At 42.3% G+C, this 27,692-nt stretch overlaps 2 protein-coding genes across 12 annotated transcripts in view; both read right to left on the bottom strand.

Moving 5' to 3' along the window:
* Nucleotides 1-384: 384 nt before the first annotated feature.
* BEND2 (BEN domain containing 2) lies at nt 385-16,106 on the bottom strand. 7 transcript variants are annotated; one of them, XM_083734298.1, is made up of 12 exons: nt 15,680-16,106; nt 12,013-12,144; nt 11,543-11,691; nt 10,821-10,889; nt 10,590-10,664; nt 10,220-10,324; nt 8,163-8,931; nt 7,259-7,459; nt 5,210-5,331; nt 4,555-4,744; nt 3,787-3,990; nt 385-2,774 (listed from the first exon to the last, which is right to left on the bottom strand). In XM_083734298.1, exons 1-12 carry the CDS (start codon nt 15,690-15,692, stop codon nt 2,584-2,586), a joined length of 2,220 nt encoding a protein of 739 aa, XP_083590424.1. In that variant the 5' UTR covers nt 15,693-16,106; the 3' UTR covers nt 385-2,583. The 7 variants fall into 7 exon arrangements, with proteins under 7 accessions (XP_083590424.1, XP_083590429.1, XP_083590425.1 ...); XM_083734303.1 differs by having other exon boundaries at nt 3,787-3,873; nt 15,680-15,833; XM_083734299.1 differs by having other exon boundaries at nt 15,127-15,797.
* Nucleotides 16,107-17,635: 1,529 nt separating this feature from the next.
* The window catches only part of NHS (NHS actin remodeling regulator), a 239,617-nt gene continuing 229,560 nt past the window's right edge, over nt 17,636-27,692 (bottom strand). For all 5 annotated transcript variants that reach the window (XM_083734159.1, XM_083734158.1, XM_083734161.1 and 2 more), the window contains 3 exons: nt 24,305-27,280; nt 23,775-23,901; nt 17,636-22,808 (listed from right to left, as the gene is read on the bottom strand). In XM_083734159.1, the coding sequence (XP_083590285.1) occupies nt 22,172-22,808; nt 23,775-23,901; nt 24,305-27,280 (3,740 nt within the window). In that variant the 3' untranslated portion in view covers nt 17,636-22,171. The remainder of the gene's footprint in view (nt 22,809-23,774; nt 23,902-24,304; nt 27,281-27,692) is intronic.

Here is a 27,692-nt window from a genome sequence, read left to right as displayed (position 1 = left end):
AAAAACCAGTTCTAGAGTCATGTGGCTGACCTCCAGTTATAGCTTCTCTGATGGAGACAAAGGGGCCTATCATGATTTGTAAGAGCCAGGAGAAAGATCCAGCCTCTAGGAATTTCAGATCTAGTGTCTGAAATAACTAAATAAAGAGAAGGGCTTCACAAGTGAATGCTATTGCAGCAAAATTAGTTGCACAGCTGAGGCTGTAAATGCAACTATGAGTTTAGGCCTCAAAGCAGCAAACTGAAATATAAACTTCTCCAAATAATCCAAAAAGATGGTACACATTCAAGTGAGCTGGTTTGCATAATATGATCAAATAAAACTACCAGGTGTTAAATGTAAACAACATAACAAAAAAAGAAAAAGATAGACAGAGACAGGTGATTGTAACTTGGAAAGCAATAGCTTGGAGCTATATTAGACAAAAAGGAAGAAAACCCATTTCTAGTTTATAATAAATATTCCAGAATATTTATGCAGAAATGTCAGACAAAACCTATTCTAAACGAGAACTGAAACCCACAATAAAAATGTTCTACTTTATCAAAAATATGTGCCTAGCTATCATCCTTACATCAAATTCAAATGTGAGGTGATGTCCTGAATCCCTGGCCTACCTGGCAGCAATTCAGTATGTCAAGTCCAAAGTCCTGGGTTCAAGCAAAGTCCAAAAGTCAGGAAACACAGTCTAGATGTCAATCCAAGTAGTCAAGTCTGAAGTCCAGCAGTCAGGATACAGTCCAGAGTCAAACCCAAAGCACAGTCCTGTAGACATCCAGGAGCATCCAAGCCAAGGCCCATCAACGTGGGCTGCTGAACAGACACAGCCCCTCAGCTTTGCTTCCCTTTTGTACTTTGCATGCTGATTGCAGCATCTGGGCTTGATGAGGCAGGTGACCCGCACCTGTTCCAAGCCTACTGCAGCTGAGGAATCATACACTTCCTCCCAGAGCTAGCAAGCTAAACTTGGCCAGCTAGTGAGCTATAGGCCCTTGCCTACCTCAGCCTCCTAGAGTGCCACTCCCACTCAGAGCCCACCGTGTTCAGGGAGAAAGGGGTTCCTCTGCTGGTTCTTGTGCACTGACCCCCATCCCCTCTGTCACCCTGTGAATACTTCTTTCCTCACCCCCTGCTTGCCCCAGTGTGTCGCCATCCCAGCTAGACCCCTTGCTGGGATCCTCTTCCTTCTCCCCGTCGTCCTGCCAGTTCATGGCTGCTGAAGCTAAAGGGTGGGGGGGAAAGATGCAAACCAGTTTTGGTACCAGGAAAAAGAAGTTAGCATTTTTTGGTCCTTTATTCAGTTGTGGATATCTGCTACCACACCCTCAGGCTCAACACTGTTTAGGCAGACCCTGTATCAACGGCATGATTTACTTTCTGATATTGTACAACATTTCACTATGTATTGAAAGTGCTCCCAAATTAAAATTATACCTCATATGAAAAATTTACACATCAGAAAGAAGGCTAACCACACTGGTATAGATGCACAAGGAATTAACCCACAGAGAACTTGTATTCCTTCAAAAACTCAAGAAAACATCCACTTTGTGCTCTTCCTTGGGCTTCCATTACAGTGGTACCTTGGTTCTCAAACTCAATCCGTTCTGGAAGTCCGTCTAAAACCAAAGCATTCCAAAACCAAGGTGCGCTTTCCCATATAAAGTAATGCAAAACAGATTAATCCATTCTAGACTTTTAAAAACAACCCCTAAAACAGCAATTTAACACGAATTTTACTATCTAACGAAGACCATTGATCCATAAAATGAAAGCAATAATCAGTGTACTGTACTATAAAATAAATAAGACAGTATTGTAGATGATAAGTTTTATTTTTTTAAAAAAAAAATTCTTAGCTACACTGATGATAGTCATTGCTTGTGTCAGATGGGGGGCTTTTACCCATTTCTGCAGTCACTCAATCAATCCATCAGTAGCTGAACTGGGTTCCACACAGTCACAAAAACAAATTAACTAAAAAAGCCTCAAAAACAAAAACACGAAATAAATAGCAAAAACAAAAGCGCCAAACCTAATCCATTCCAGAAGTCCGTTTGACTTCTGAAATGTTAAAAAACCAAGGCACAGCGTCTGGTGCAGGTGTCCTGGAAACAATAGCCAACAGCCACATCGGACGTTCAGCTTCTGAAACACATTTGAAAACCGCAACTTACTTCTGGGTTTTCGGCGTTTGAGAACCAAGGTACCACTGTATTCTACCTTGTAACCCATGTCCAATGTAACTAACACGCACACATCATTTGCAGGTAATCTGTCTTAGGAATAGCATTTCTCAGCAGAATACACTGTGCATTGAGAACGAGTTTCCTTAATGCCTGTCATCCTCTACAGCAGACAGAAGCATCACTGACACAAGATAGAAACAAAATTCTTACTCTGATTTACTAAATTTCATCTTGTTAAGAATACTAAAACTCTCCAGTTGACAGATACTGAAAATAAATTATTGTACCACATCTTGAAAAAAGTCCACTGTGACTGTAGCAGAGGCTACATCTAACACAGTTATGGCTGACAGATTAGAAAGTTGCTTTTATATTGTTATACTGCGACAGGGTTTCACAGGGAACATTTTGAGCTTCGTGACAGTGGAGGTGGTTTAGCTGACACTTTGCTTTGGACTCCAGATGAGGCCTTTTTATGGTCAAATCTCAGGCTGCGAATTGTGCTGTTTATAGCTGCAACACATGCTTTCCAGTCATATCCAGTTTCCTTCAGCTCAAAAGATGGGTAAGTCTCTTGCAGAAAGTCTAATAAAAAAAAGCAAGTTACAAATTATTGTTTATTCAAGTTTTATATTGCTTAGTAAGTATTGAGTTATACACTGTTCAGATTAGGCAAATTAAAGGCATCCTACTTTGAAGAGAGAATGCTACAGTACCCGTAACTGCTTCTGACAAGCAACTACTAAATCAGGAATCCTACAAATGAGCAGTAAATGCCTTTTGGAAAAGCCTCATCAACATGATTGCTCCTCTGGTGCTGTGGAGCCCTGGTATCCTAGGGAGCAGCGTGTGATGAAACAGGATGGAAGACGGTGGCACAGATTAGGGTGCATAATCGGACCTATCGTGTGGCAATAAGGGCAGAAAAGAAGTCCTATTTCACAGCCTCTAGTAATCATCCAGCAGAGCTCTTACAGACCATCTGGAATCTGGTCTCATGTGCTGGTGGGGACAGGCATTTGGAGGCCTCCTTTGACCATTTGGTCCATTATTTTGAGGATAAAGTCACTTGACAATGCAGCAATTTTGATGCTGCCATTATTGTAACAATTCCACCTTGATCACTGAAATCTCTTGATGGGGCACTTCTGGTGGGTTGGCCTGGGATTTGGTTGGCCTATGCTGTAAAGACCAAACCTTGAAAGTGGCAAGCCCTGCTGTGGAATGCCCAACAAGTAGAGGTTTGGCAGGAAGCTTCCCTGCCTCCTTTTAGACATATTCTGAAAGAGGTCTTGTTTAGACAGAGCTCCACAATCTGAATTTCTTTTTCACCAACCAGTATCTCCTGATGTTTTATTAATGTTTTAAATCTTATGGATACATTTGCTGATTTTATTATATTTTGTATACCACCCTGATATATCTTGTTAAAGAGCAGTTTATAAATATTTGAATAAATATTTCACAGCCTGACAGCTCAGTCCTATATAATGTTTGTTCGGAACCAAATTGCACTGAGTTCCATGGGGGTTACTCTCCCGTTAAATTGCCTTTAGGGATTGCAGTCTGCATCTCTCCTATTGGAACCATTACTGACCTCTAAGAGCATTTATTTTGTTGCAGTCCAGTGGATGTGTGCCACGGTCCAGGTTGCCATACACATTGCTTTTTATCAGGATATTCTCTGTGAACAGATGACGTATCAGGTAGCGTGCTGAAAGTTCTGGCCGAGTTTTTCCCTTGGCTGCAAAAATAACTGAAAAGGGCAACTGGACATTCCTTGATGGGTTTCCAAGGTGTGCTAGAGAGGAGGTATTTTTATTATTATTATGAAAAAGATTTCAAACCCTGTTCTTTAAGCAGAATGGCTCAAGAATGGTTGACAAATGTCAGCCCTAAGATTGTCAGCCTGAATGCAGGGACCATCTAAAAAGCTTAGAAATCTAACTATCCTGTTTTGTTCTAAGTGGAATGATTTCATGTTGGTTTTCAAAACTGATTAAAAATGAAGAGTTCTGTGTCTACAATGAGCAGATTCATCATAATTCTATATTTCTGAAATGCCTAAAGTAGATAACTAAAAAAAAACCATGTCTGCATGCTCAGTCTAAAAAATGAAGGAAGATTTATCAGTCAGACTGCTAAAAGTCTAATTTAACTTGTGAGCTACCCAGCTAGGTATAACCCACCAGCCACTACTATGCTCTGCAAGCTGCTGGATGACCACACCCCCATTCTTTCCCTCTTAGACAGACAAGGGGGGAAATGCAGGTTTTTAAATGCCTGGAGGACTGGTTTACAGTGTTTGCATACTGCATATGGCTTGCACAGTTCTGACATGGAAAATGAAGGTTCAGCAGCTTACCCATTGGCTCTAAAGAAGGCGGTTCACTGGAAGAAGGTGTGTTTTTATTATTATCCCCTGTTGAATTTTGAAGCTGGTTTGATATTGAACTGGTTTGAGAATTGATGTCACTCTCTTCCTCAATATCAATTAAATCTACACACATGGATGTGTCTGGAGCTTCAGGAGCTTTCTCTTTTCCCTCAGTGATCTAGGAAGCAATGTAGCAGGGAGGAATATTTCCATAACTAATGTAAAAATGCAGTAATAAACTTCTACAAATATCATAAGGAAGAAACTTAAATGAATTAAAGCAAGAACAATATTGTCTATTACTTTATTTCATAGTATTTTCAATTGAGTAAGCTATGTTATTTTTGCTCTTGGCAATAGCAGTTGAAGGAGTCCACTGACACAGTAGCAAAAGAGGTAGGCATTCTTCTGTAAATTCTCTATTCAATTTGAAACATTCGGAGCAATGGCCGTGAATCACTACTTCAGTAACTAGATATCTATAAATATTTTGTATCAATGAGCCTGAAACATCCTTAATACTTTCTGGGTTTCAGCGTTTATTATTAACTTCTGATTTCAAACTTAAAATAATTGCTTTCAGAGAAATGCAGTCTGAGCTAGGATGTGTTTATAGAGGCATCAACACAAAGAAAGAACTTACTGGACTTGTTTTGCTTTCATAACGTAAGCAGCGGATCATTGCATTCACATTTGTAATACAGGTTTTCCAGTCTTTCCCATGCTCACTTAGATCATAACTTGGGAAATAAGCAGCAAGAAATTCTGCATTCAAAAACACAATTATTATTTTTTAAAGCACACTTATGTTACTATGAAACACCGTGCTTCTGTTTTAAACAAACCATTGTATAATAATAATAATAATAATAATAATAATAATAATAATAATAATAATAATACCCCGTCCATCTGGCTGGGCTTCCCCAAGCCACTTTGGGTGGCTTCCAACAAAATACTAAAATACAGTAATCCGTCAAACATTAAAACCTTCCCTAAACAGGGCTGCCTTCAGATGTCTTCTAAAAGTCTGGTAGTAGTTGCCCTCTTTGACATCTGGTGGGAGGGAGTTCCACAGGGTGGGTGCCACTACCAAGAAGGCCCTCTGCCTGATTCCCTGTAACTTGGCTTCTCGCAGTGAAGAAACTGCCAGAAGGCCCTCAGCGCTGGATCTCAGTGTCCGGGTAGAACGATGGGGGTTGAGATGCTCCTTCAGGTATACTGGAACGAGGCCGTTTAGGGCTTTAAAGGTCCGCACCAACATTTGAATTGTGCTCGGAAACATACTGGGAGCCAATGTAGGTCTTTCAAGACTGGTGTTATGTGGTCTCGGTTGCCGCTCCCAGTCACCAGTCTAGCTGCCGCATTCTGGATTAGTTGTAGTTTCCGGGTCACCTTCAAAGGTAGCTCTACGTAGAGCGCATTGGAGTAGTCCAAGAGAAAGATAACCAGAGCATGCACCACTCTGGCGAGACAGTCTGCGGGCAGATAGGGACTCAGCCTGCGTACTAGGTGGAGCTGGTAAACAGCTGCCCTGGACACAGAATTGACCTGCGCCTCCATGGACAGCTGCGAATCCAAAATGACTCCCAGGCTGCACACCTAGACCTTCAGGGGCACAGTTACCCCATTTAGGACCAGGAAGTCCTCCACACCAGCCCGCCTCCTGTCCCCCAAAAACAGTACTTCTGTCTTGTCAGGATTTAACCTCAATCTGTTAGCTGCCATCCATCCTCCAACTGCTTCCAGACACTCACACAGGACCTTCACCACCTTCACTGGTTCTGATTTGAAAGAGAGGTAGAGCTGGGTATCATCCGCATATTGATGAACACCCAGTCCAAACCCCCTGATGATCTCTCCCAGCGGCTGCATGTAGATGTTGAAAAGCATGAGGGAGAAGACAGAACCCTGAGGCACCCCACAAGTGAGAGCCCATGAGAGTATCCATTTTGAGAGCTTGTGTAAATTGTGTAAATTGAAAAATTGAAGTACTGATTACCTGATTATAACCAGACAAAGGCGACTAGGTAGTAAAATATGTTAAGAATATTTCAGAAAGCAAAGAAAACCATATTTCATCTGAACTGAATTAAGTGCATGTATACCATGAGGCAAATTTGTTTGCTCCAGTCGCAATAGGAACTGCCATTTTTGTGTGTGAATGTATGAAAACATGCAGTTTTTTAAATACTTGCAAGTATAATCATAAAGGCAACATTAGGGAAAGAATGTCTACAGAGGAGGAAAAGTGCCCAATGAAGGTGGTGTTTAAACCTTCTCCTATTCACTGATTCTCCCCCTTTCCATGTCTCCTAGCCATATTTCTTTCTGTTGTTCTAGGCAGCTGGGGGGAAAAGGAGAAAACCACTTGAGAGAGAAGGAATTGGGGATGAGAACTGGCAGGGAAATGATTAAGCACTTTTCTTCTTGACTACTTCCTACCTACTGTTCTACTCTATCTAAATATTGGGAGAAAACATAAAACTGGAAATCCTGTCTGAGTCTTATTATGTAGTTCTGGCCTAAGGAACTGCCAAGGGTTGAAAATCTAACCCCTTCTCTTAAACCAGTGTGACATCAGACGGTGGTGAGCGTCCTGGAGGGGCGCCGCTCACAGCGATGTCACCCCCCTCAGGGGTGACACCCAGGGCGGACTGCCCCCACCTTGCTCCGCTACTGCGTGACATACCTCTGATTGCGGCGACCTTGTTTGGGTCTAGTGTCCTGCGTCCTCGAGCCCTTGTACCCATAACACTGCATAGCAATGTTTCTTTTGGGAACAAAACCCGGACCAAGTAGCGTGCAGCATACTTTGGCACGGTCTTTTGCCACGCTTTCATCAAATAGTTGCCAAGGACCTTCACATTCCGCTTTGGATCACCAATGAACTCTAGATAAAGGAAAATATTAGAAGAGTATTAAAACAAAACTGCACCCACTGCAAGTCCTCCAAAGTGCCATTCTGGGCTTCTAACAGACATGGTCCACGTGTTTGGAAGCCCCCCCCCCCCCCCCCGGTTCAGTAAAGACACAATTTTTCTAATCTCTTAACCATGATTAAGAGACTGGGAATGGGCCACAGACTCCTTACCCCTTCTCTTGCAGCACATGAACTTCCCCATCCCTGCTCTTTTCACAAATAACAGTATTATTTCTAGCCAGATAGTAATGCTAACCATCCTTGCAAAGTCTGGTCGCAGACTTCAATGAGCTGTAGGGAAAGTCTCCTAAATATTCAATCAAAAGAATAACACTCAATAAAAAAAGAAAAGGAAAAGGATGCAACAAAGAAGCACCTTTTAAAACAGTGCCAGGCTGAGTGATGGACAGGGAAATGGTTGGAGGATAGAGGCTGCTATGAAAATACAACCTGCCATTATGCCCTTGTGACACCTCCACCAAAGGGCAGGTACAATAGGGATGCCTTTTGCCTTTATGGAGCAGGATGTGAGAAAGCAGAACGTTGGTGCTATGAGAAACAGTGGGTGGCTACCTTTTCAGTTTAATGGAAGAATCCCTGTGCATGCAAAAGAGTGGAATTAAAGAAGGAATTAAGAGCTAAACACATTATTCTTATGAAAACTGTAACTCACCAAAATTATGACTCATAGAAGAAGAAGAGGGTACCTCATTACTAATATCTGTACCACCGGTTGAAGTTCTGTAAGTTACCAACGTTTTTTTCCTCTCCAAACTGGTTTCAGGTAATATCACTGGTGAGGGTACAGCTGAAGAGTCTACCTGAGCTGGACCATCAGTAGTTGAAAGACTAGCTTGTGAAGGAAGGTCACACATCTTATTAGCTGTAACTGGTGCACTCAATAAACGACTAGAGGCAACTGCTGAACTGGCAGAAACAGAAGATGACGAGGGTGGCTCATTACGAATACTTCTACTTCCAGGTGAAGTTTTGTTAGTCACTGTCCTATTGTTTCTCTCCAAATTAACTGCTGGTGGTGTAGATGCTACTGATGACACCACTGGTGAGGCTACTGCCAAAGATGCCACAGTAACAGAGCTTTCGTTGGCTAAGGTTGCTAGATTGGTTTGTGAAGGAATATTAGGCATGTCACTAGCCATGTTGAATGGGGGACACAGTGAACGGGTGGAAACAATTGTAGGAAGTGGTGGACTCTGCCTGTGCACAGGGGGCTGTGATTCAGGTTGAAGGGTGTGTGGAACTGGCTTAACTGCAGATCTGGTCAAAATAGGAGCTCTTTGTAGCTTAACCTTCATGGGTTGGCTCTGACATCCATGCCCAGGGGGTAAGATCTGACTTGGCTTTCTTTCTGTTGCCTTCTGGATTCTGATTTTTCCAGGTAAGAGATTTCTAGGACTTCTGTACGTAAACCTAAGTGGCCTCTGAAAAGGAGAGAAAAACATTGAGCAAACACTCCATTTTGCCACACTGCTTGGCATTAGCCCCATTTGAAAAAGTGGAGATTATCAGGTGAACACATACTGGAGGCAGGAGCACTCAAATGCTGTGCTTTGAACGGAACTGAATTTATATGTTCAGATTTGTTTTGCATCATGTTTTGTTAGCCATCTTAATCATAGTCTACAGTGGTACCTCGGGTTAAGTACTTTATTCATTCCGGAGGTCCGTACTTAACCTGAAACTGTTCTTAACCTGAAGCACCACTTTAGCTAATGGGGCCTCCTGCTGCTGCCGTGCCGCCGGAGCACGATTTCTGTTCTCATTCTGAAGCAAAGTTCTTAACCTGAAGCACTATTTCTGGGTTAGCGGAGTCTGTAACCTGAAGCGTTTGTAACCTGAAGCATATGTAACCCGAGGTACCACTGTATTTGTAGCTCAAGCTATATAAAGTTATTTCAGCAACTTTGAAAAAAGTTATACAATATAGGCTAGCCTTTTGTATGCAAACATTAGGTTTATGTTTTTGTGCAATGTTTTCTTATTACTATATACACAATCTTGCATTGTAATAGAAACCAAACTTGGGCCCTGTTAGATGTACTGTGCTATCCCAAGCTGTACACAGTTATGTGCCTCTGGTACAGGGTTAGGGATGCACAGGATGTTAGGATATTTCCGTTCCACCTTAAAAAGGACAGGCTGTTGTGAGTCACAGCCTGCGTACTTCCGGCTCACAGGAAGTTTCTGTTTTTGTATATAGTTTTTGTTTCTCTCTGTTGCCTTGACACAAAGGCAGGCAGTCATGTTCTTCCTTTGTTCTGACCAACGCTGAATAAAGCTGTAAATATGCTGCTCTCCTGAGTGCATCTTTCGTTGTGCAAACTCTGCGAAAAGGGTGTGCATGAGTCCTGGGATGTGGACAGCTATTTCTGAGGCTCGTGTCGCTAATTGACTGAAACTGTATCTACGGGAGATTGATGGATCGTCCTGAGACGACATGGAGTCATGATAGCCTTTGTCTCCCTGGCAGTATCCCAACACAGGGATGGGGGACCTGTGCCCTAGAGATACTGTTAGACTACAGCTCCAATCACCCCTGACCATTGGCTATGCTGGCCCATCCCTGCTCTAGTGCATGGCCAGATTAGAAGCTTAATGCCATTTTTAAATCACCATGAAACACAATAAGAAAAACACCATTAAAGACAATTAGAAAATTAACAAAACATCAACAAAAACTAATTGCAACTACAGCAATTTAATACTCACTGGTTTTAAAAGTAAAGGCTTTAACCGGGTGTGTTGCATTTCTGAGACCTTGCGATGAAGGCTCTCAAACTTCTCATCCAGTTTCAGAATGGCATCATACATGGCCTGCAAACATACGTTTATTTATGTCAGATTGGAAGAGAGATTCAAAGCCAGCTGGAACTCAAGGGAGAAGACCAGGAAACTGGTGCCTAAACAGACCTTGTTTTGGAGGAACTTATAAAAGGAAGGTTCAAGAACCAGAAGTTGCTGGACTTAAACTCCTGTCTATCCCAGCCAATGGTGAGGGTGTAATGACATTTAGAGGGCCACACATTCCCTATCCATGACAAATGGCTTCTCAAACAAACAATGAAGGACGGCACAGTACCTGACAATAATTAAGGACTTCCATAAGTGTTTTCTGCTGATCTCCTGCACATGAAGCTTCAGATACAACACTCCCCTAGTGTAAAGACAATGAAAATGTAACCCTAGTCACAGGAATAATTGGAAACAAAAATGATAAAATAAAGCTCTCAAATTTAAAAGAAAGCAGTATTTTAATTTGCGCAGTTCCTCCTACAAAGAGGCTATAAATTATTTTTGGAAGTATACATACACATTCATCATCAGGGTCGTATTCATAAATAACATCTCCATCTTCATATTCAGGCTCTTTGGCTCTCATCTAATAAAAATATTGAAATAAAGAATATAAATAACATAAATTATAACTGATATGGCACTTATAATCATTTGTTGTTATTGTTCCGTGGGCTGACTAAGAAAAATTATTTTAATCCATACTAAGTTTTGTTAAGAAAAGCAGAACGCTGGTGCCACGCTGTGGATAAGAAAGTCATTACATGGAAACGATCAACGTGCTCCACAGATACTAATAGTTCATAGAAAGACAGCAAGCAGGGCTTATAGAAACAGTTTGAATTGTTATATTTTTGTGTCAGTTATTTGATAAAAGTTTATACAGTCATACCTCGGGTTACAGACGCTTCAGGTTGCATTTTTTCGGGTTACAGACCGCTGAAACCCGGAAGTACCGGAACGGGTTACTTCTGGGGTTTGGAGGTCGTGCATGTGCATAAGCACCAAATCGCAATCCGCGCGTGCGCAGACGTGCCACTGCAGGTTGCGAATGTGCATCCCGCACGGATCACGTTCGCAACCCGAGCGTCCACTGTATTTTAACGCTGGGATAAGCTGATTTCAGTCTTTTGCAGTCTACTTAAAAAACAACCCCTAAAACCCTAGAATCTCTGTGACCCGAATTAAGTTCTTAATCTGAGGTACCACTGTACAAGTAATTTATTGGAATATACTTACCCCCGTTAGAGAGGATGCAAGTCGGCGCCTTTTACGTAAATAAACTAATTCCATTTGTTCTGGATTGCGACTGAGCCTTGGCGCACTTGTTGAAAGATTTTCCTGTGATCCAGCTTGCTCCTCTAGATCCAATAAATCTTCATTACCTTCTAAAAATGTAAGTTAGGCAGTGTCTTAATAATGCCTTAGATACCACTCAAGAAAGATTTAATTTAGTTTTATACCTCACTATCCCAATTAATTAGTCTTCTCATAGAATGCTACATTAAAAAAGTATTTCCAGAAAATTTGATTCACTGTGGTTAAGATTTCAAATCTGGCACTGGAAGGGTAGAAATCTGGAGGTCACAAGTTTTGGCTTGGCTACAGTACCAAGGCCAGACAAAAATTATGCTTCCCTAGATAACATCGCTGAACCCCCTATATGAAAAGTCATAATCATCTTTCAAAATGAAATGAAACATAATTACCATATGTAAGATGAGTTACATAGCGACCATCACACTTCCCTTGAGTTTCAGGTCCATTTTCTGTATCTTCCATTTCTGAATCATCAATTATTACAGTGTTGTCATCATCTTCAGTGTGCACTGCAATATAGCCTAAAACATGTACACAGCAGGGGAGATGAATTAGATGCTATTAAATACTCTAGTTTACACTTCTCTGTATAAGCCCAACAGCCCAATGTATCGACAATAAAAGCCTTTTATTGAACCATATAGTAGATTTTATGTCTACTTTACTTTATAATTTAACATAACATAAATAAAGCAGCCTTCTCTCCCCCCCATTCAAGTTAATGGAGGAATTCGGTTGACTTGTACTACAATCACAAACCTCCACTTTCCACATGGAAAGTGAAGGTCTAGAGAAAATGGCTTTCAAATTAAGCACAGCTGCACATTGATAAGTACAGCTCCTCCCAAGCAGTTATGACCATCCAGTCACTGAGAATAAAACTTCATTCTCACAGATTAATTCTCATTCACCTGAGGTTAAAGAGTAAAGATGAGGTGGGGCAGGGGGGAAGTGTAGTGAACCTGTTTTGCAGGTTTGAAGAGACTCGCAGTTATAATGGCAAGAATAGTGTGCAGCTGATTCATATGGAAACGCACATTAAGAACAATGCAATAAGTTCATCTTTAAAGTAGCCTGAAATATCACAAAATAAAGCGGCAGAAGTTAGGAGCATGCATTGTGTGCATCACACAAAACCAAGAATCAGCACTGTACTGTACTTGGTGGAGGGAATGCTGGATTGTGGATTGGACCCAGGTCTTGCATCACTCATTTACTTCCTTATTACAGTGGTGCCCCGCAAGACGAACGCCTCGCAAGACGAAAAACCCGCTAGACGAAAGGGTTTTCCGTTTTGGAGGCGCTTCGCAAAACGAATTTCCCTATGGGCTTGCTTCGCAAGAAGAAAGCCCATAGGGAAATCTCCGGGGACCTCTTTTAAATGCTAGCGTGGGGAGCAAAGCCTTCCCCCCCCCTCCGGCCTTCAGAAGAGGTCCAGGAAGGCCGGCGGGGGCCGAAAGGCTTTGCTCCCCACCGCCAGCATTTTAAAAGCAGTCCGGGATAGCAGGGAAGCGCTTCCCGCTATCCCGGATGGCTTTTGAAGGCAGGCGGGGGGGAGCAAAGACTTTTGCCCCCCGCCCGCCTTCAGAAGAGGTCCTGGACCTCTTCTGAAGGCGGGCGGGGGGCAAAAGTCTTTGTCCCCCCTGCCTGCCTTCCCGGGGGCTTTTAAATTGCCCCGGGACAGCTGTCCCGGGGCGATTTAAAAGCCCCCGGACGGCTTTTGAAGGCAGGCGGGGGGGAGCAAAGACATTTTTGCTCCCCCATGCCTGCCTTCCCGGGAGAGCGGAGAAACGCAGCGCTGCGTTTCTCCGCTCTCCCGGGAAGGCAGGCAGGGGGGACAAAGACTTTTGCCCCCCCCCCGGCCTTCAGAAGAGGTCCAGGACCTCTTCTGAAGGCGGGCAGGGGGCAAAAGTCTTTGTCCCCCCTGCCTGCCTTCCCAGGGGCTTTTAAATCGCCCCGGGACAGCGGAGAATTCCTCCGCTGTCCCGGGGCGATTTTAAAATGCTGGCGGGCGGCAGCACTGCCGCCCGCCAGCATTTTAAGATTGCCCCGGACAGCGAGGCACCACTGTAATTGTTTGGGGTACATTTCACTTTCCCTTTGTCTCCCTTTTTATTTTAGGAGGGAGGCTTCGGGCAAAAAAACAAAAACAAGACTTTCCAGTGGTCATATTGGAAAGGATGATGTGTTCATTTGACTTTTAGATTATGCAAAGCACATGCATATGCTTGCCCAATTATGCTCCTAATTGTCTCCTGAGTAGATTCCCCCCACTCTCACCAATCTATTGAGCAAAGCACAGAATCCTAGTTTGACCTGGATACATTAAATAGGAGTTAATTAAATGTCTTATTGGATGCTAAGACTTACCGTACCCTATCATTAGGTATGAAGCACTTAAATTTTACAAGAATAAGTGTATCTCTTTTAAGGACACAAAACCCAAGGATCAATGACAGCCAAAGAAAAAGACATCAGAACAAAGATGACAGCTGTACCATTCAATATGGCTCCATTCAATGCTTTTGCGGGGGGAAACCCCCTTTTTTAAAGGGAAAAATGTGTGTACTAAACACACACCCACACCCCGACACTTTATTTTTTATGCTACAAAGCAGGTCCATGCAGCTGCCTTGTTTCTGGTGTTAGAATGACAATACATGGCCTAATACTTCCTCATTTTTTAAAATGTGATCACAGTAACCACTATGTTTTAACTTTTGTGTTCAACATGGGTGTGAGACAATTTCTTGGTATGAACTCTCACCACTGGCTCTTTGGGATACTGTCTGGATGTCCTCATTTTATCTTATTTAAATAATTGTTTGAAATAACAGTTTGGAAATGAAAGAAAAAAAATTAAGCACCTTTGGATGGAATAATTTCACCTTTCCATTCTTGTTTTCAAAGACACCTTACAAAGTTATAGGAAAATTAAGCACACCACAAAGGTATAATTTCTACATCTCTCAGGAAGCTCTGCTGTTCTGAGCACAGGGCTGGTTTTAGGTTTGATGAGGCCCTAAGCTACTGAAGGTAACGGGCCCTTTATATGTCCAGCTGTCCTTTGTCAACAACAAATTGTCGCTTTTTTGTGTTGAATATATGCTATATGGTAATTTATGGACCTAATTGGTATCTAAAGCCATTTGCACATAACAGTTTGGAGCCTACACAACACAAAACACTGTTGCTGTGTGTAGGTTTTATTTTGTTTTTTATCTTATATTTTGGATATGTACATCCAGATTTTCCCCCCTTAAAATTTTTTTGGGGCCCCCAAGAGAGTGGGGCCCTAAGGTATAGCTCGTTTAGCTTATACGTAAATCCGGCACTGTCTGCGCAGTCAGAACGGCCTTTTACTCTCAGCTTTAAAGTTTTGATGGACGACTGCGCTGCCTTTGTACACACAACTGAGCGATGCTCATTTCTGAGGAAACCCGCGTAAGACTGCTCAGGGTGGCTGCAGTCTTGTGCCCCATCGAGCACAGGGGGGAACAGACCCGCGTCTCCCCGCCCCCTCCGCACGAGAACGGCTTCCTCGAGCCACCTGCCGTGCAAACGGCTTCCCGGTGTTCTTCAACGGCAACGCACGCGCAGTAGCGAGGCAAGCATTTTCGTACATGCTCAGTTCCTTCGCGTAGCACAGCTACAGAAGGTGAGCGCCCGCGTCCTCCCCACACTCCGCGCTCACCAAGATAAGGAGCTTTCATTATCTCCTCAGTTCAATAAGGTTTTATTCGCCCGCCAAAGAAATCTCCTCAAGCCTGGCCTCGTTTCCCCCGCCCGTTAATCTCAAGCAGTCTTGGTTACTCCCCCCCCCCCCCGCACAAGCGCCGACGTAACGCTGAGAGACAAGCGCGCTGCGCAATAGCAGCGCCGCTGAGCACGAAGCGGGCCAATAAGAGATCAACACGGAGGTGGCACCTCGCGAACGGCTCGGCTGCTTGAGCAACGGCCGTTTGCGCGTCCAAGCCGTTGGAAACGTTCCTTGTTTGCGCATGCGGGCAGGCGGCGGGTGGGCTCCCGGCTCCCTGTCCGTTTCTAGCTTCTTACCTTTGGCAGACATGGTGCCGAAAGAGAGGAGGAGGGAGGGGAGCCGCGGACGGTCACGACGCGGCGAGGCCCAGCGACGGAACAGACCCGGAGTCGGACGCGGAAGCGGCTGCAGCGACGTGAGGCACAAAACAGTTTCGGTTACCCTTGCGGCTGCGCAGTAGGGACTTGGGCGCGCCTGGCAAACGGGCGGCCGAGGGAGGGCGCGCTGAGGTGGTGGCTTCGCCTGTCCCTTACAGCGTTTGCGGGAAACGGCCTTGAGAGAGCGCCCTTCCCTCCGTCGCCTCTCCCACCCCACGAGATTTCAGGATGTGGTGACGGCATGCGCACTTTCAACAGGCTCTGTTTTCTGCGGCACATGCAGCCGTCGCTGGCAGCGCCACTGTTCCCTCGCTGCTCACTTGGTTCGGTTGTGACAGATGACAGATGTGTTCGGGATGGCAGAGGGATTCAAGGAATGAAAGAAACCAGTACCTTGGTCTTGTGGATGTGCTCGCAAAGTTGCTTGCCTATAAACAAATACTTATAGAGCATGAAGTGTTCTCTCACTGTTTTCAGATGTTGTAGTAGACATTATCTTAGGAGAGACTTCCCTGAGTTAGGAAATGTGCCTCTTTTAAGCTTGTGCTATTTAGCATTTAGCAACAACAGAAGATTGAAATGTGCTGTTTCTGCAAAAAAGTATTTTTGATCACAATTTTTTTTGGTTTTGATTCCTGACAAGGCAGACATAAAAGGGAAACTATGGGAACCGATGTGTGATTAGTGGGGCTTTCTTTCAGATATTATTTGTAGCAGTGAAAGCCCTAAAATCTAGATTTCAAACTTTTTGACCGTAGCTAGCCTTAACAGCACACAAGCCACTGCATGTTTAGTAAGCAATAACTTGAACAAAGACTTGAATCCTGAAGTCATTTGCTAGAGAGCAAGGCCTGTTGAAGACAGTGAGGCTTCTGAGTGACTAAACATGCATATGATTGCATATACCCTGGAAGTGGACCATTTATACTTGGAATGGTACAAAAGGACAAAATAAAATCTGAGTAAAATAGCTTTTAAGAAATTGGTTTTGGTGTTTTAGTTTGATTTTTTTGTTTTGTTTGATATCACAAGTGCTCAGGGTTGAGTATAGCAATAGTAAATTCAGAATAATAAAGGTGACGCTGTGTGCAAGTGGTATGAAGCTGGGGCTCTGCTATTGGTTGATGAACACTTGTGTAACTTTACCCTCTGCTTAATTTTCTTGTTTCTAGCATGTATCTGTTAGAAATGCTTTGTGGCCGAGTTGGGATTTTAACTTGCATCTAATGGTCCTAATCCAAAACTCCTACATTATAATACTGAGCAAAGATGAAATCTGAACAATGCATAATGAATTTGTGGAATCTGGTGCCACAATAGATTATGATGACCTATAGCAAGAGTAGCCAATGTGGTTCCCCCCAGAAGTTTTTGGACTACAATACCCACCAGCCCCAGCCAGCATAACCAATGGGGAGGGATGATGGGAGTTGTAGTCTAACATCTGGAGGACACCACATTGGCTATCCCTGGCCTATAGTTTAGGTGGCTTTAAAAGGGGATTAGACAAATCCGTGGAGGAGTCTGCTGCAATCATGTTCTCATGTGCTTGGCGGTAAGTCCCACTGAACTCAATGGATGGAGCTTCCTTCTGAGCAGACATACAGAGGATTGTACTATATGACTTACCGTTGGCGATAGATCAGGAGAGCTGTAGTCTACTTCCAGATTTAGAAGAGGCATACATTTGAAGCACAATCTGGTAAGGAGCAACTGTAAGGAACGACTGTTGCTTTCATGCCCCTGTTTGTGAGCTTCCCAGAGACATTTGGTTGGCTGTGGTAGGAAAGGGGATGTTGGATCAGGCAGACCTTTGGGCTGACCCAGCAGTGCAGCTCTTGCATTGACTGCAGTGAAGCGAAGAGAATGGAGCAGTTTAATTGCAGTCACGTTTATTTGCCATTTCTATACACACTTCCTAGATAATCAAACTTTTCTGACACATTTTAGAGAGGGGGTTCACAATGAAACTGTCACTGTTTTTACTAAAAATAAATACAAGACTTAAAGTGTTGCACAGCTCTAAAATATACAAAGGCTTGGATTTAATGTAAACTTTGAAAACATTTTACAAAAGAAACCATCTTTGCAACAATTTAAAAAGTTCATATTTACAAATATTACAAAAATACAAAATGGATGCAAGTCCATAAACCATTGTCTCTTCTGCCAGCATGAACTGGTGATAGTACCAAAATAGTTACACTGTAACCTTCTTAATTGTTTTTTTTTTTTTTACTTTTAAGTCATAACCTACAGTATTTCTCTAAATCTGCCACAATTGCAGCAAATGCACTCTATCAGTGACCTTTGGCAAATGCAAACATATGCTTTATTTGCTTCAGCTAATCCATATTCTCTATGCTGCCACAATATTAAAATAGGAAAGAAAAAATGTTATTGAAAGAAAAGATCAAACAAACAGCTGCATAACTTCAAAAACCATTCTTGTAACATCAGTGCAAACAACATAATTGAAAGTTGGAATGATGGCTCACAAATTACTTATGTGTTTATACCCTGTTTCAAGATGGGATGTGTTTTGAGGGCTCTGAAGACACTACTTGTGAGCACAATCCTACGCATGTTTACTTGGAAGTAAGTCCCACTGCATTCAATGGGGCATGCTCTCAGGAAACTGTGCATAAGATTGTTGATTTAGGTTGTTTTTATCTCCAAATTTTGTCACCCTGGTCCAGAGATCTATGCACTCATACACAGGCAAGGAGCTATTGCTGGTTATTCCCATTAACGTCAATGAAAGGGCATCACTGTGTGCATAAAGTTATGCCCCATCCTCAGTTCTAACGGGAGCAACACTTGTGGGCAGCAGAGCTCCATTTGCCAACCATCTATTGCTGAATCAGGGGTTGTTTGCCAATATATATATTTTAAAGTGGATTTACAATCCATATTCATTTGGGCTTTTAATCTGATAAATAGAAAATAGAAACACTTTGTCATAGATTTTTGAGTAAACAAAATAAGTTTTTTATATGATAGTTTTGTGAGCATTACATAAGAAGGTGTTTCACTGCCTTCTAATTCAAGTTGCATGTATTTTTTTTAAATATATCTCTCTATATTTATATAGCTCTCTGTGGTATCAATACGAAATCATTAAATGCCTTGGAGTGTTATCCACAATGGAGGCGTTCGCCAGCCTCAGTGCACTGTGGATGGCACCTGCAAGACTGACATCTTGGAGAAACCAATTCAGCTGTTTTCTATAACAGTTTTGCTATAAAACACATTAGCATTTTTTAAACAAATGAATTTGGCACTTGGATCCTAAACATGTGGTGGTGATATTTCTGCCTGTGACACTGAAGCAATGCCATTGGTGATGCTCCATTGTTAGCACCAAGAGTTAAGACTCAGTTGTCTTAGCATCAGGAGTTTGTAAGGGTACTCTGGCAGTAATTGAAAAGTGGCCTCAAATGGCACTTCTGCCTCCCATATCAAATTTATTATATTGTTCTTTTCTTTTTTTAAAACTACATGAATCTTGTCAACCCACTAATGCTTTCTACTTCACTTGCTATTTGACCACTTTTTAGAGCTTCCTTAGTAGCTCTATTAGACTGCAATCCTGAATACATTTCCTGGGAGTAAGTCTCATTTAACTTTATGGGACTTACTTCTGATACAACATGCATAGGATTGCACCATTAGACTTGCTTGTAATACTAACTAACACCTCTCTATTACACATCCCTACCAAACATTTAGGTTAGGTTTTGCTTATAGCAGTCCAGATCCTAAATGTCTGCCCCAGCGTATCTACCTACTCCACCTCCATAACATCTCTGCAGTGTGCCAGAATGTTGTCACATTTAGTGACAACATACTGGCTCAGAAGTGCAGATGGCCCATCCTAAATCTTTATTTGCCAGCATGGCAAATTTTAGAATAGGGCCAGTGATTTCCTGTTCTCACTAGTCTTTTTACACACATGCTTACCATTCATCTTTTGCCACACTGGAGGACTATAAGAAAACCTAAAAAAAGAAAACCTTGTATATTTTTCACGAGCCCCCGATGAAGATGAACTTCAACAATTTGTAATTTTGAATGTTATTATTTGCTCAATCATTTCAACTACAAACAATATATTTAAGCTTATCCTTATGAACAAACTAAAAAATAATCCTCCCTTTGCTTTCCACTCCTAAATTCCTAGTAAAACTTATTTCTGCTTGAAGCCAACTTACTTGTAGACTTACTAGTGACTATCAACTTAATTCTGCCATTTGATTCAATATGTACTGCACAACACATTCCTCCTTAAAACTGCCCTCAGCACTAAACCTTCCTGCATTTGTATTCCACAGTTAATATCAATGGACTGCATTTTAGAAAACTGGGCCTGAATGTCTATTTGATTTTGGAGTCTATTGCAATGGGGAAACTGATGTATCTATGGAAAATATTCTATTCTAAAAATAGTGACATTGTTTTGTGCATATGAGCGTGTGTTTTTTAAAACCCCTGTTGTACTTGATCTCATATCAATTTGTTTTTGCTCCTAGTTTTTCGACAAGAAAATTCAAGTAACTTCAAGTAATCCAGCTTTTGTTTCCCTGCCTTCATTTATTCAAAGTATTTGCTTGGATTCCTTTTCCACCCCACCCACTATATATTCCCACCCTGTTAAGCATTTCTGGTAAAGCCAGGACCAAAAGAAACTGAGCTGTATGTGGCTGGCGTAATAGACCAAAGAGCTTCCCCATTCCAAGTTTAGTAAGCTATATAAAGTATGCATACATACACCTATTCCTCAGCTATTTTTTTCACAGTGTCATTTTCTAAATATTTAGGTAGCATGAATGTTGTCCGCACAAAGCTTCACTGAAAAGTTGTTACACAATTTTATTGATGAATCAAGAGCATTTGTTGCATGCTTAATAGTTATTTACTTTATGAACATGAAACTAATCTTGTTTCAAGATTTACGTTACCAGGTTATGACTAGGTCACCCAACAGCCTAGTAGTAGTAGTAATATGAAAACATTTCTTTATACTTGCCCCCTCTTTACAGTCATTGTTCAAATTAAGTGTCAAACATCAGAGTAAAGTCTGACAGCTCATATTTTGCATTTAGAAGAGGGGGAGGTGTTTATTTTCCTATTTAAAGTGTGCTTTTTACCCGAACAATTGTTGTTCTTCTTGTTGTTATGGTTATGGAGGCACTAGAAACTTAAATCCGTTTAACTGATGTGGCTTCCCCCAAGAAATCCTGGAGTTGTAGTTGTGTAATGGGGCTATGAGTCTCTATGGCATGTGTGGGCAACCTTTGGACTGCTAAGTCCCTGCCCCCCCCCCCCCATGCTTCTGAATTTTGCTGTTTACATGCAAAGGAAGACACACTGAGGGAATCATCTTTGTGAGCCTTCCTTGCTATATAAATTGCACTCCCCATAGGTTGCCAAATACGATGGGGAGGAAGATGTCTGGGAAGAGACAATAGGATTAACTTGATTTAAGAGACTGATATTATTCTCATTTTACCAACTGCAGTCTGACTAACTACACTTATCTAGATTCTTGGCAGGGGGTTGGGAGAAGCCTCAACTGCAAATCTGGTTTATAAACAGTTTGTGTATTTGTAGTGCCTGCCAATAAGCCTCTTGCCACAAGCTGCTCTTCGAAATTAGCTTGTTTGGAACAGCACTTTTGGAAAGAAAATTGATCAGATAATATCAAATTAATCTTATAATAATATTTTATTCAGATTTTCCCAAATTAAAGGGTTAAATTTGTGGTAGAGGCTTTCATTATTCATTTACAAGTGGTAGATATGTAAATTATGTTTGATATTAAAATTGTATTCACAGAATACAGTCAGTACCTTTTTTAATCCTTTTTTGTCTTTCAACAAGGTTATCGTTTGCCACCAACCAATTTTCTCTCTGATAATTCTATTTACACATGTTTATCAAAAATATGGATATGTACATCTGTTTTGTTCATTTCTTCTAAATTTTGTTTCTGTTCATTTTAATGTAAAAAAATACCAATTCCTCAAGCAATTTAATGTTTTTTCCCTAGGGAAGCACAACAGTGAAGGTAATGTTTTTGATCCTAAATGACATCTTTGGAGGGGCAGAGGGAATTCTGAAAATTGGATAATGTAAATCTACATTGACAATGAGAAACATGAAGACAAATGAAATGAAAGTTAACCATTTAGTAAATTTCTACTTATAGAAAAATGTGAAGTAATAAATAGCTACAGATCATCTTCTCCTCTCCCAGTCTCTTAAGCAACCCTTAGCATTTTCAAGCATCAATATTGCCCTGCATGGTATTTGACTGCTATAGAATTAGCCTTTTATAGTCAGGTGAGCCAAGTGATTGCAGAGTCCTCCCATTTAACAGTCAGAAGTGTGCTCTGGCCCAGGTGTAGCCTATGTGGAACTCTGAGAAGATCGATCATCATGAGGACTCCCGTCGGAATTCTCAGTCTCTCCTTCGGAAATGGCTTGCATCGGGGTGTTGTACAGTCTGCAGCGGACACTGTAGCGGCTACTGCTGGCTGCCGGTGGTGCCCGTGACCGCCCCACTCTAGAAGATGCTGATGTTGGAAAGCTTTTTGAGGAAATCCCTTCTGCATTCATTCTTGGAGTGGAAGGAGAGAGAGGAGCTAATGCCTCGGCACTTGATGAGGCTTGGGGAGACTCATCAGCATTTTGAAGAGCATCCCCAATTAGTTCTCCAGGAGATTTGGGTGAAATAGGGCTCTTTAGTATCTCTGTGGCTGACATCCTGTAGCTAGAATCAGACCGGCTGCCCTTTTTCAGGAGCAACAGTTTGAATTCTTCATTAGATGTGTTGGACTTTTTGGCATTCCTGTAAATAAGCCCAGGAGATCGCTGGCTGCTTGCTGGGCTTGCTGCACCAGTTGTAGGGGGAACATTAGTTGAAGCCGCAGGTGATGTGTTGCTGGCACTAGAAGACACGCTGCTAGTACTAGATGAAGCTCTCAATCTGTTCCTTGCAGAAACCTCTCCAGAGTCCTTTCTTCCAAGAACTTTCCTTTTTGAGCTGTAATGGGGAGGGAAGAAGCCATCATATTCACAGCTTTGATACCTGTCTCATACTGTTTTTGCTGAGCAAGATCACAAGATATTTGCAATTATATAGACAGTAAACAGCTTCCTCTATAAAACTGAACTATATTAATATATTTACCAGTGTATTTACAGGAGAAACAAATATAAGTGAGCAATGCCTAACAGGCTCAGAAATCACAAGGGTGATGACTAGGATTCCAAGGGTCAGGCTTCACACAGCTCCCTGTCCTCCATTCAGTAGAGAGGGGGATCAGCTTCTGACCAACATAGGAATCTGAAAATAATTTCTGTCCCGCCTCAAAAACAAGTAGGGGGCGGGGAGACCTAGCAGTGCTATTGCAGATCTCATACATATATGCAGTGTTTTTTTCCTAAAAGAATGTTTAGGTATACTCTTATTTTCCTACTCCTATTGAAATGCTGCCCCTCAATGAAGCCAAACTTAGATTCACAAATTGTTTAGGGGTGTGTGTACCCCTGCGTCCCCCCCAGAAGAAAGCACTGCATATATGTGCATATGTCCATGCATTTACACAGCCCTCATGTAGTCTTCAGAGCAGGTTCTTAACAGCAGCTGGAAGAGGTTTATTGCAAATCCGCTATGTCTGCACCAAGTTTGGAAAGTCAGCCTCTCCCATTCCTGTTTCCTCTCTTGACTGCTACTTGGACCTGTTGATCCAATTTTTCTTCACCCTGTCCTCAGTTTAACTCCCAGTAACAAGGTTGTTGCTCATGAATGACAACTAGAAAAACATAAATGAGGCATATCATGAAGACCATTACAAACATTCCTGTGCAGGGGATTGAAGAATCCACATTTCAAAGCTAGTAGTTTATCACCGCTGCTCTGAATAGTTGATTGATTTACTTTAGGTCTATTCCTATTGCCATGAAAATAGCACATTTGCTTTTTTTAATAACCCTAAAATGAGCTTACCGGTGAATAACTGCAAATAGATCCTCTGTTGTTCGAGGCTTATTTGGAGACACAAAAGCTTCTTCTGCTTCAGCTTGAGAATCTTCACTTAAGGGTGAGAATATGGAATCATCACTTGGGGAAGATTCTTCAAAACAAAAAGAGAAGACCTACTGAGACTTAATCAAACACTCCCACACGTTACAATAGAGCTGGTTAATGTAATCTACTTGCTCAATTAATGGAGCTGGTAGTATAATGACAGGCACTAGACAATCTAGTCTAAATATTAGATGATCTGTCAAAATAATGCTTAGTTATAAAGGGTTACTGCTCTTTTCACAGCTGAACTGCAATAAAAAGAAATGCAAATTCATTCCTACACATATATATATATTTCTGGAAAGCATGGTAGGTTTTCTCTCTCTCTGCTGAAAAGTATTGGCAAAGCCCCATTAAAATAAATGGAGCTGTCAGCTGGCTGATCTCTGTGAACTGCCACCACAGAAAGCCATCTCACTCAAACAGAACAAAAATAGTTACGAACGTACCTTTTAAGACATCATCATCTGGGGTCCTTTGTGACTCAGCTGCTCTGCTGTCACTCTCATCAGAGGCACTTTTGGTTGGAATACCTGACACAATTTCGTTTTCCTGCTCAGATGATTTTTCACTGAGTGAATCTACAGTTGAGATCTCCGATTCATAGCTGATATTCCCAGGCACTTTGTCATCATGTTGACTTGGATCAAGCCGATGCTTTAGCTGATGACTAATGTCTGTTCCCCCACCTGCGGGGCCAGACTGGGACATAGTTTCATGTATAGGTTCGTATTCCAACTTTTGTTCACGGTATGCAGGTAATTCTTGCTGAAGCTGCACAAGGTCAAGACGCCTCTCCTGCTCTGATCCATATGTGGTTCTTTTCCCAATAGAATTGCTTGAAAGGTCATCTGAGCCTTGTGGAAATGGTTCAGCAGAACTGCCACAGGCTTTACTTAGCGTACTCTCTAGTAAAAAATCATGAACCCGATGCATTTGATCTGTTACATATTTAGCTGTTGGAGCACCCACATTTCCTGAGGTCACCATCTGTTTGCAGGTATTCTTTTCACTGAAAGACAAACTGTTAGCCATGTGAAGTTGTTCTGGGGTTATCTGTACTGGAGATACATCAACATAGGACACAATGGCCTCTTCCATGGAGTATTGTTGTGATATTTGCTTCTTGCTTACATGTGGCTTCATTTTACCAGAAATGGCAGTAACCAATAAAGTATTTCCTTGAACATGGAGCTCTGTATGATCTTTTTGTTTCACTTCTTCAGGCTTATTAATGGATCGAAGATGTACAGACTTCAGAACTGAAGGTGTGATTGCAAGGGCTTGTGGAGGATTGGAGTTCAGTGCTTCTTCTACCATACTCGGTTTATTGTAATTAAAAGCATGTAGTTGGTGTCTGTGAGCATATGGTTTATTCAAGACATTATGAAGAGCACTTAGGTCAAGATGAGTAGGAGGTATAACTGGAAGTTCTAGATCTTTGTTTAGAGATACGTTGCCATCTTTAGAAGAAGGCTGTTGTAATGAGGACTTCCTTTCTGGTACTTTTGGCTTTCTTTTACTCCCCCCTGGGGATAAGGGCCCAGAAAAGAAAGCTGTAGGAAAAGATGATGTTGGTGTTTCAGACTGACTTGAGTAACCACTTGAAGGAGAAGCTAAGCCAGCCAACTTTTCTGGGGAAGCCAATTTGAACTCGTTCTCAACAGAAGGGAGGGAGGGAGTGGTGGCTCTTGATCCAGACTGTGACGTTTGTGATTCAGAACTTTCTGGCGACTTTATGCATTCTATGACTGTAGTACCCGTAGCAGTGCTAGAATTGGATAAAGACCTATAAGGGTCATTCGATTTCAAGTCATTTAAAAGCCAGAGATCTGCATAGTGAGATTGTTCAGCACCTTCGTCTTTAAAGGATGGGATGTCCATGGTGTCAAATGGAGGGTCTTTTAATCCGCTCTCTTCCTGATTATCCCAGGTGAGTTCCTGCTTGCTTGGCAGACTAGTGTTTTCTGCTCTCGAAGGTGTGTTTGAAAACTCGAGGGGCAGCTTCATTTCCCTGGAAGTGTGAGGCATGTGCTGCTGCCCACTGCTTATCTTTGGTTCTTTCTTCTCAGGAAGATCTATGCTGCTGTCAGATTTCCTTAAAGATGAACTGCGTTTTGGTGGGGCTGGCTTTGCCTTTGGTTTCTTTAGAGAGATGCTCTGCTTTCCTTGCCTCCTATGGTTTACGTAATCCTGCCAGGCGCAGTTAGTGAGATTGGAAGCAACGCTTGCATTCTGGCCACTCTCGAAGCCCACAGCTGCATAGTTACAAATATAACTTTTAGTTCCCTTGAGACCACAGTCAAAGTGCATGGAGGTATAATAGCCTTCAGTGTCAACTGAAAAGTGTGAGCTACTGTCTGCTTTGTCAGATGGTGTCTTCTCTATAAAACTATCGTATGTGGCCATGCTTGTAAAACTTGGACATCCCAGACTGTCTGTCTTGGGGCGTTCAGGGCTGAAATCCTGGCGGCAGGATGCATCATGGTGGTGATGCAAGAAATTCCATTCACTGTCACTCGTGTTGCTGTTATTAGGGTCATCGAGTAGATCCGCTACAGTGGAAGTGAAAGAACTTGTCCTGTGTCCTCTAACCTTATCTAGCTGATCACTGTAGTGTTCGGTTATGAAGACACTAGAATCTTCATTGGCATTAGGGGCAATGTTCAGGGATAATTCTGAATCACAGTGTGAAGAACCAGTCAGTGGGGGAGAGGCAGCAGGAGGAATTGTTTCGGATGTTTGGGAAGGACATGTTGAGCTGCTTCCACTCCAGTTCCCACTGGATGACTGGTGATCATCTTTCTGGTCCATGTGACTGCTAAGAAGAACCCCAGCTGTGGAGATGGAGTGAATGGGACTTCCAAAGGTATCAGAGTTTGATGAAATATCACAGCTTCCAGAATCTGCCATCCTTGACAACCTTGACCTCCCCCTCTCATTTGAATTACAGTCTGGACTATGAAGATGCTGAGAACAAGTTAAACCTATGGGATGGTGTTCTTGTGAACACTGGGTATTGATGACATCTTTACTCTTTGTGGAAATCCTTTCTTGGCTTGCTAGAAAGTGTTCTGCATCGTATGCTGACATTTTGGCACCAGAGATGTGGTCCCCTTCATTGGCTCTAGCACCTTCACGAGGAAGACTCCTAGATCTGATGCGGTTGCTTACTGATGTTGTAAACATGGGATCACCATTGTCTGTCAGCACCAGTATGTTGCCAGCTGAGTGCGACAGGGAGGCTACTATGCTCTGACCCCTCTGAGCTCGAATTCTTCTCCGGGATGGGGCAGCAATAAGGATTTCTTCTGTCTGGCACTCAGAGTCTCTGGTACCTGACCTCCTGTTGACGTTATTAGAGAAGTCTGGATTTGCATGCACAATCACATTCCGCTCTCTTGCTACGGGTGATTCGTCAGAATCTAGGACACACACAAAACTCTGTGAGGCACTATTTCAGTTGGCTGACAAGCTATGTCCCTTACATTGGCCTGAAAAATGCATCACATAGGGTTGTTCTCCTCCCTGCCCAAACCTTTCAACAACAGTAACTAACATGAAGAAAAAGGATTTGCTATGGGCCAAATGAGATGGTTCAAGCAGATGTGCTTAAACATTATATCCCTTGTTCAACAGGGAAAGCTGTTTCGGGAGGGGGGGTCTATTAGAACAAGCAATTTGCATCAGGAGTGAGTGCCAAACTCATCACTCCAAGTCACCCCCCTCCTTGGTGGCTTTTCCTTTGAGAAGTACAAAATGCAAGGGGATAAGCAAACCACCCTTATCTAAATTCTGAATATTTATTATATTATGATAGCTTGAATCTTCAGTTCA

This window comes from Podarcis gaigeae (assembly GCF_964106915.1).
Source record: "Podarcis gaigeae genome assembly, chromosome: 4".
Lineage (NCBI taxonomy): Eukaryota > Metazoa > Chordata > Lepidosauria > Squamata > Lacertidae > Podarcis > Podarcis gaigeae.
The sequence above is the reverse complement of the archived record's forward strand: the minus strand, read 5'-3'. Positions and strand labels throughout refer to the sequence as shown.

Excerpts from the sequence above, each read along its gene's own strand:
- BEND2 (XM_083734297.1), bottom strand. Across the intron at positions 10,665-10,820 it reads ACGACCCTGATGATGAATGT|GGGAGTGTTGTATCTGAAGC; the intron begins GTATGTATACTT and ends TCTTTACACTAG. Across the intron at positions 5,332-7,258 it reads CAAGGTCGCCGCAATCAGAG|AATTTCTTGCTGCTTATTTC; the intron begins GTATGTCACGCA and ends TTTTGAATGCAG.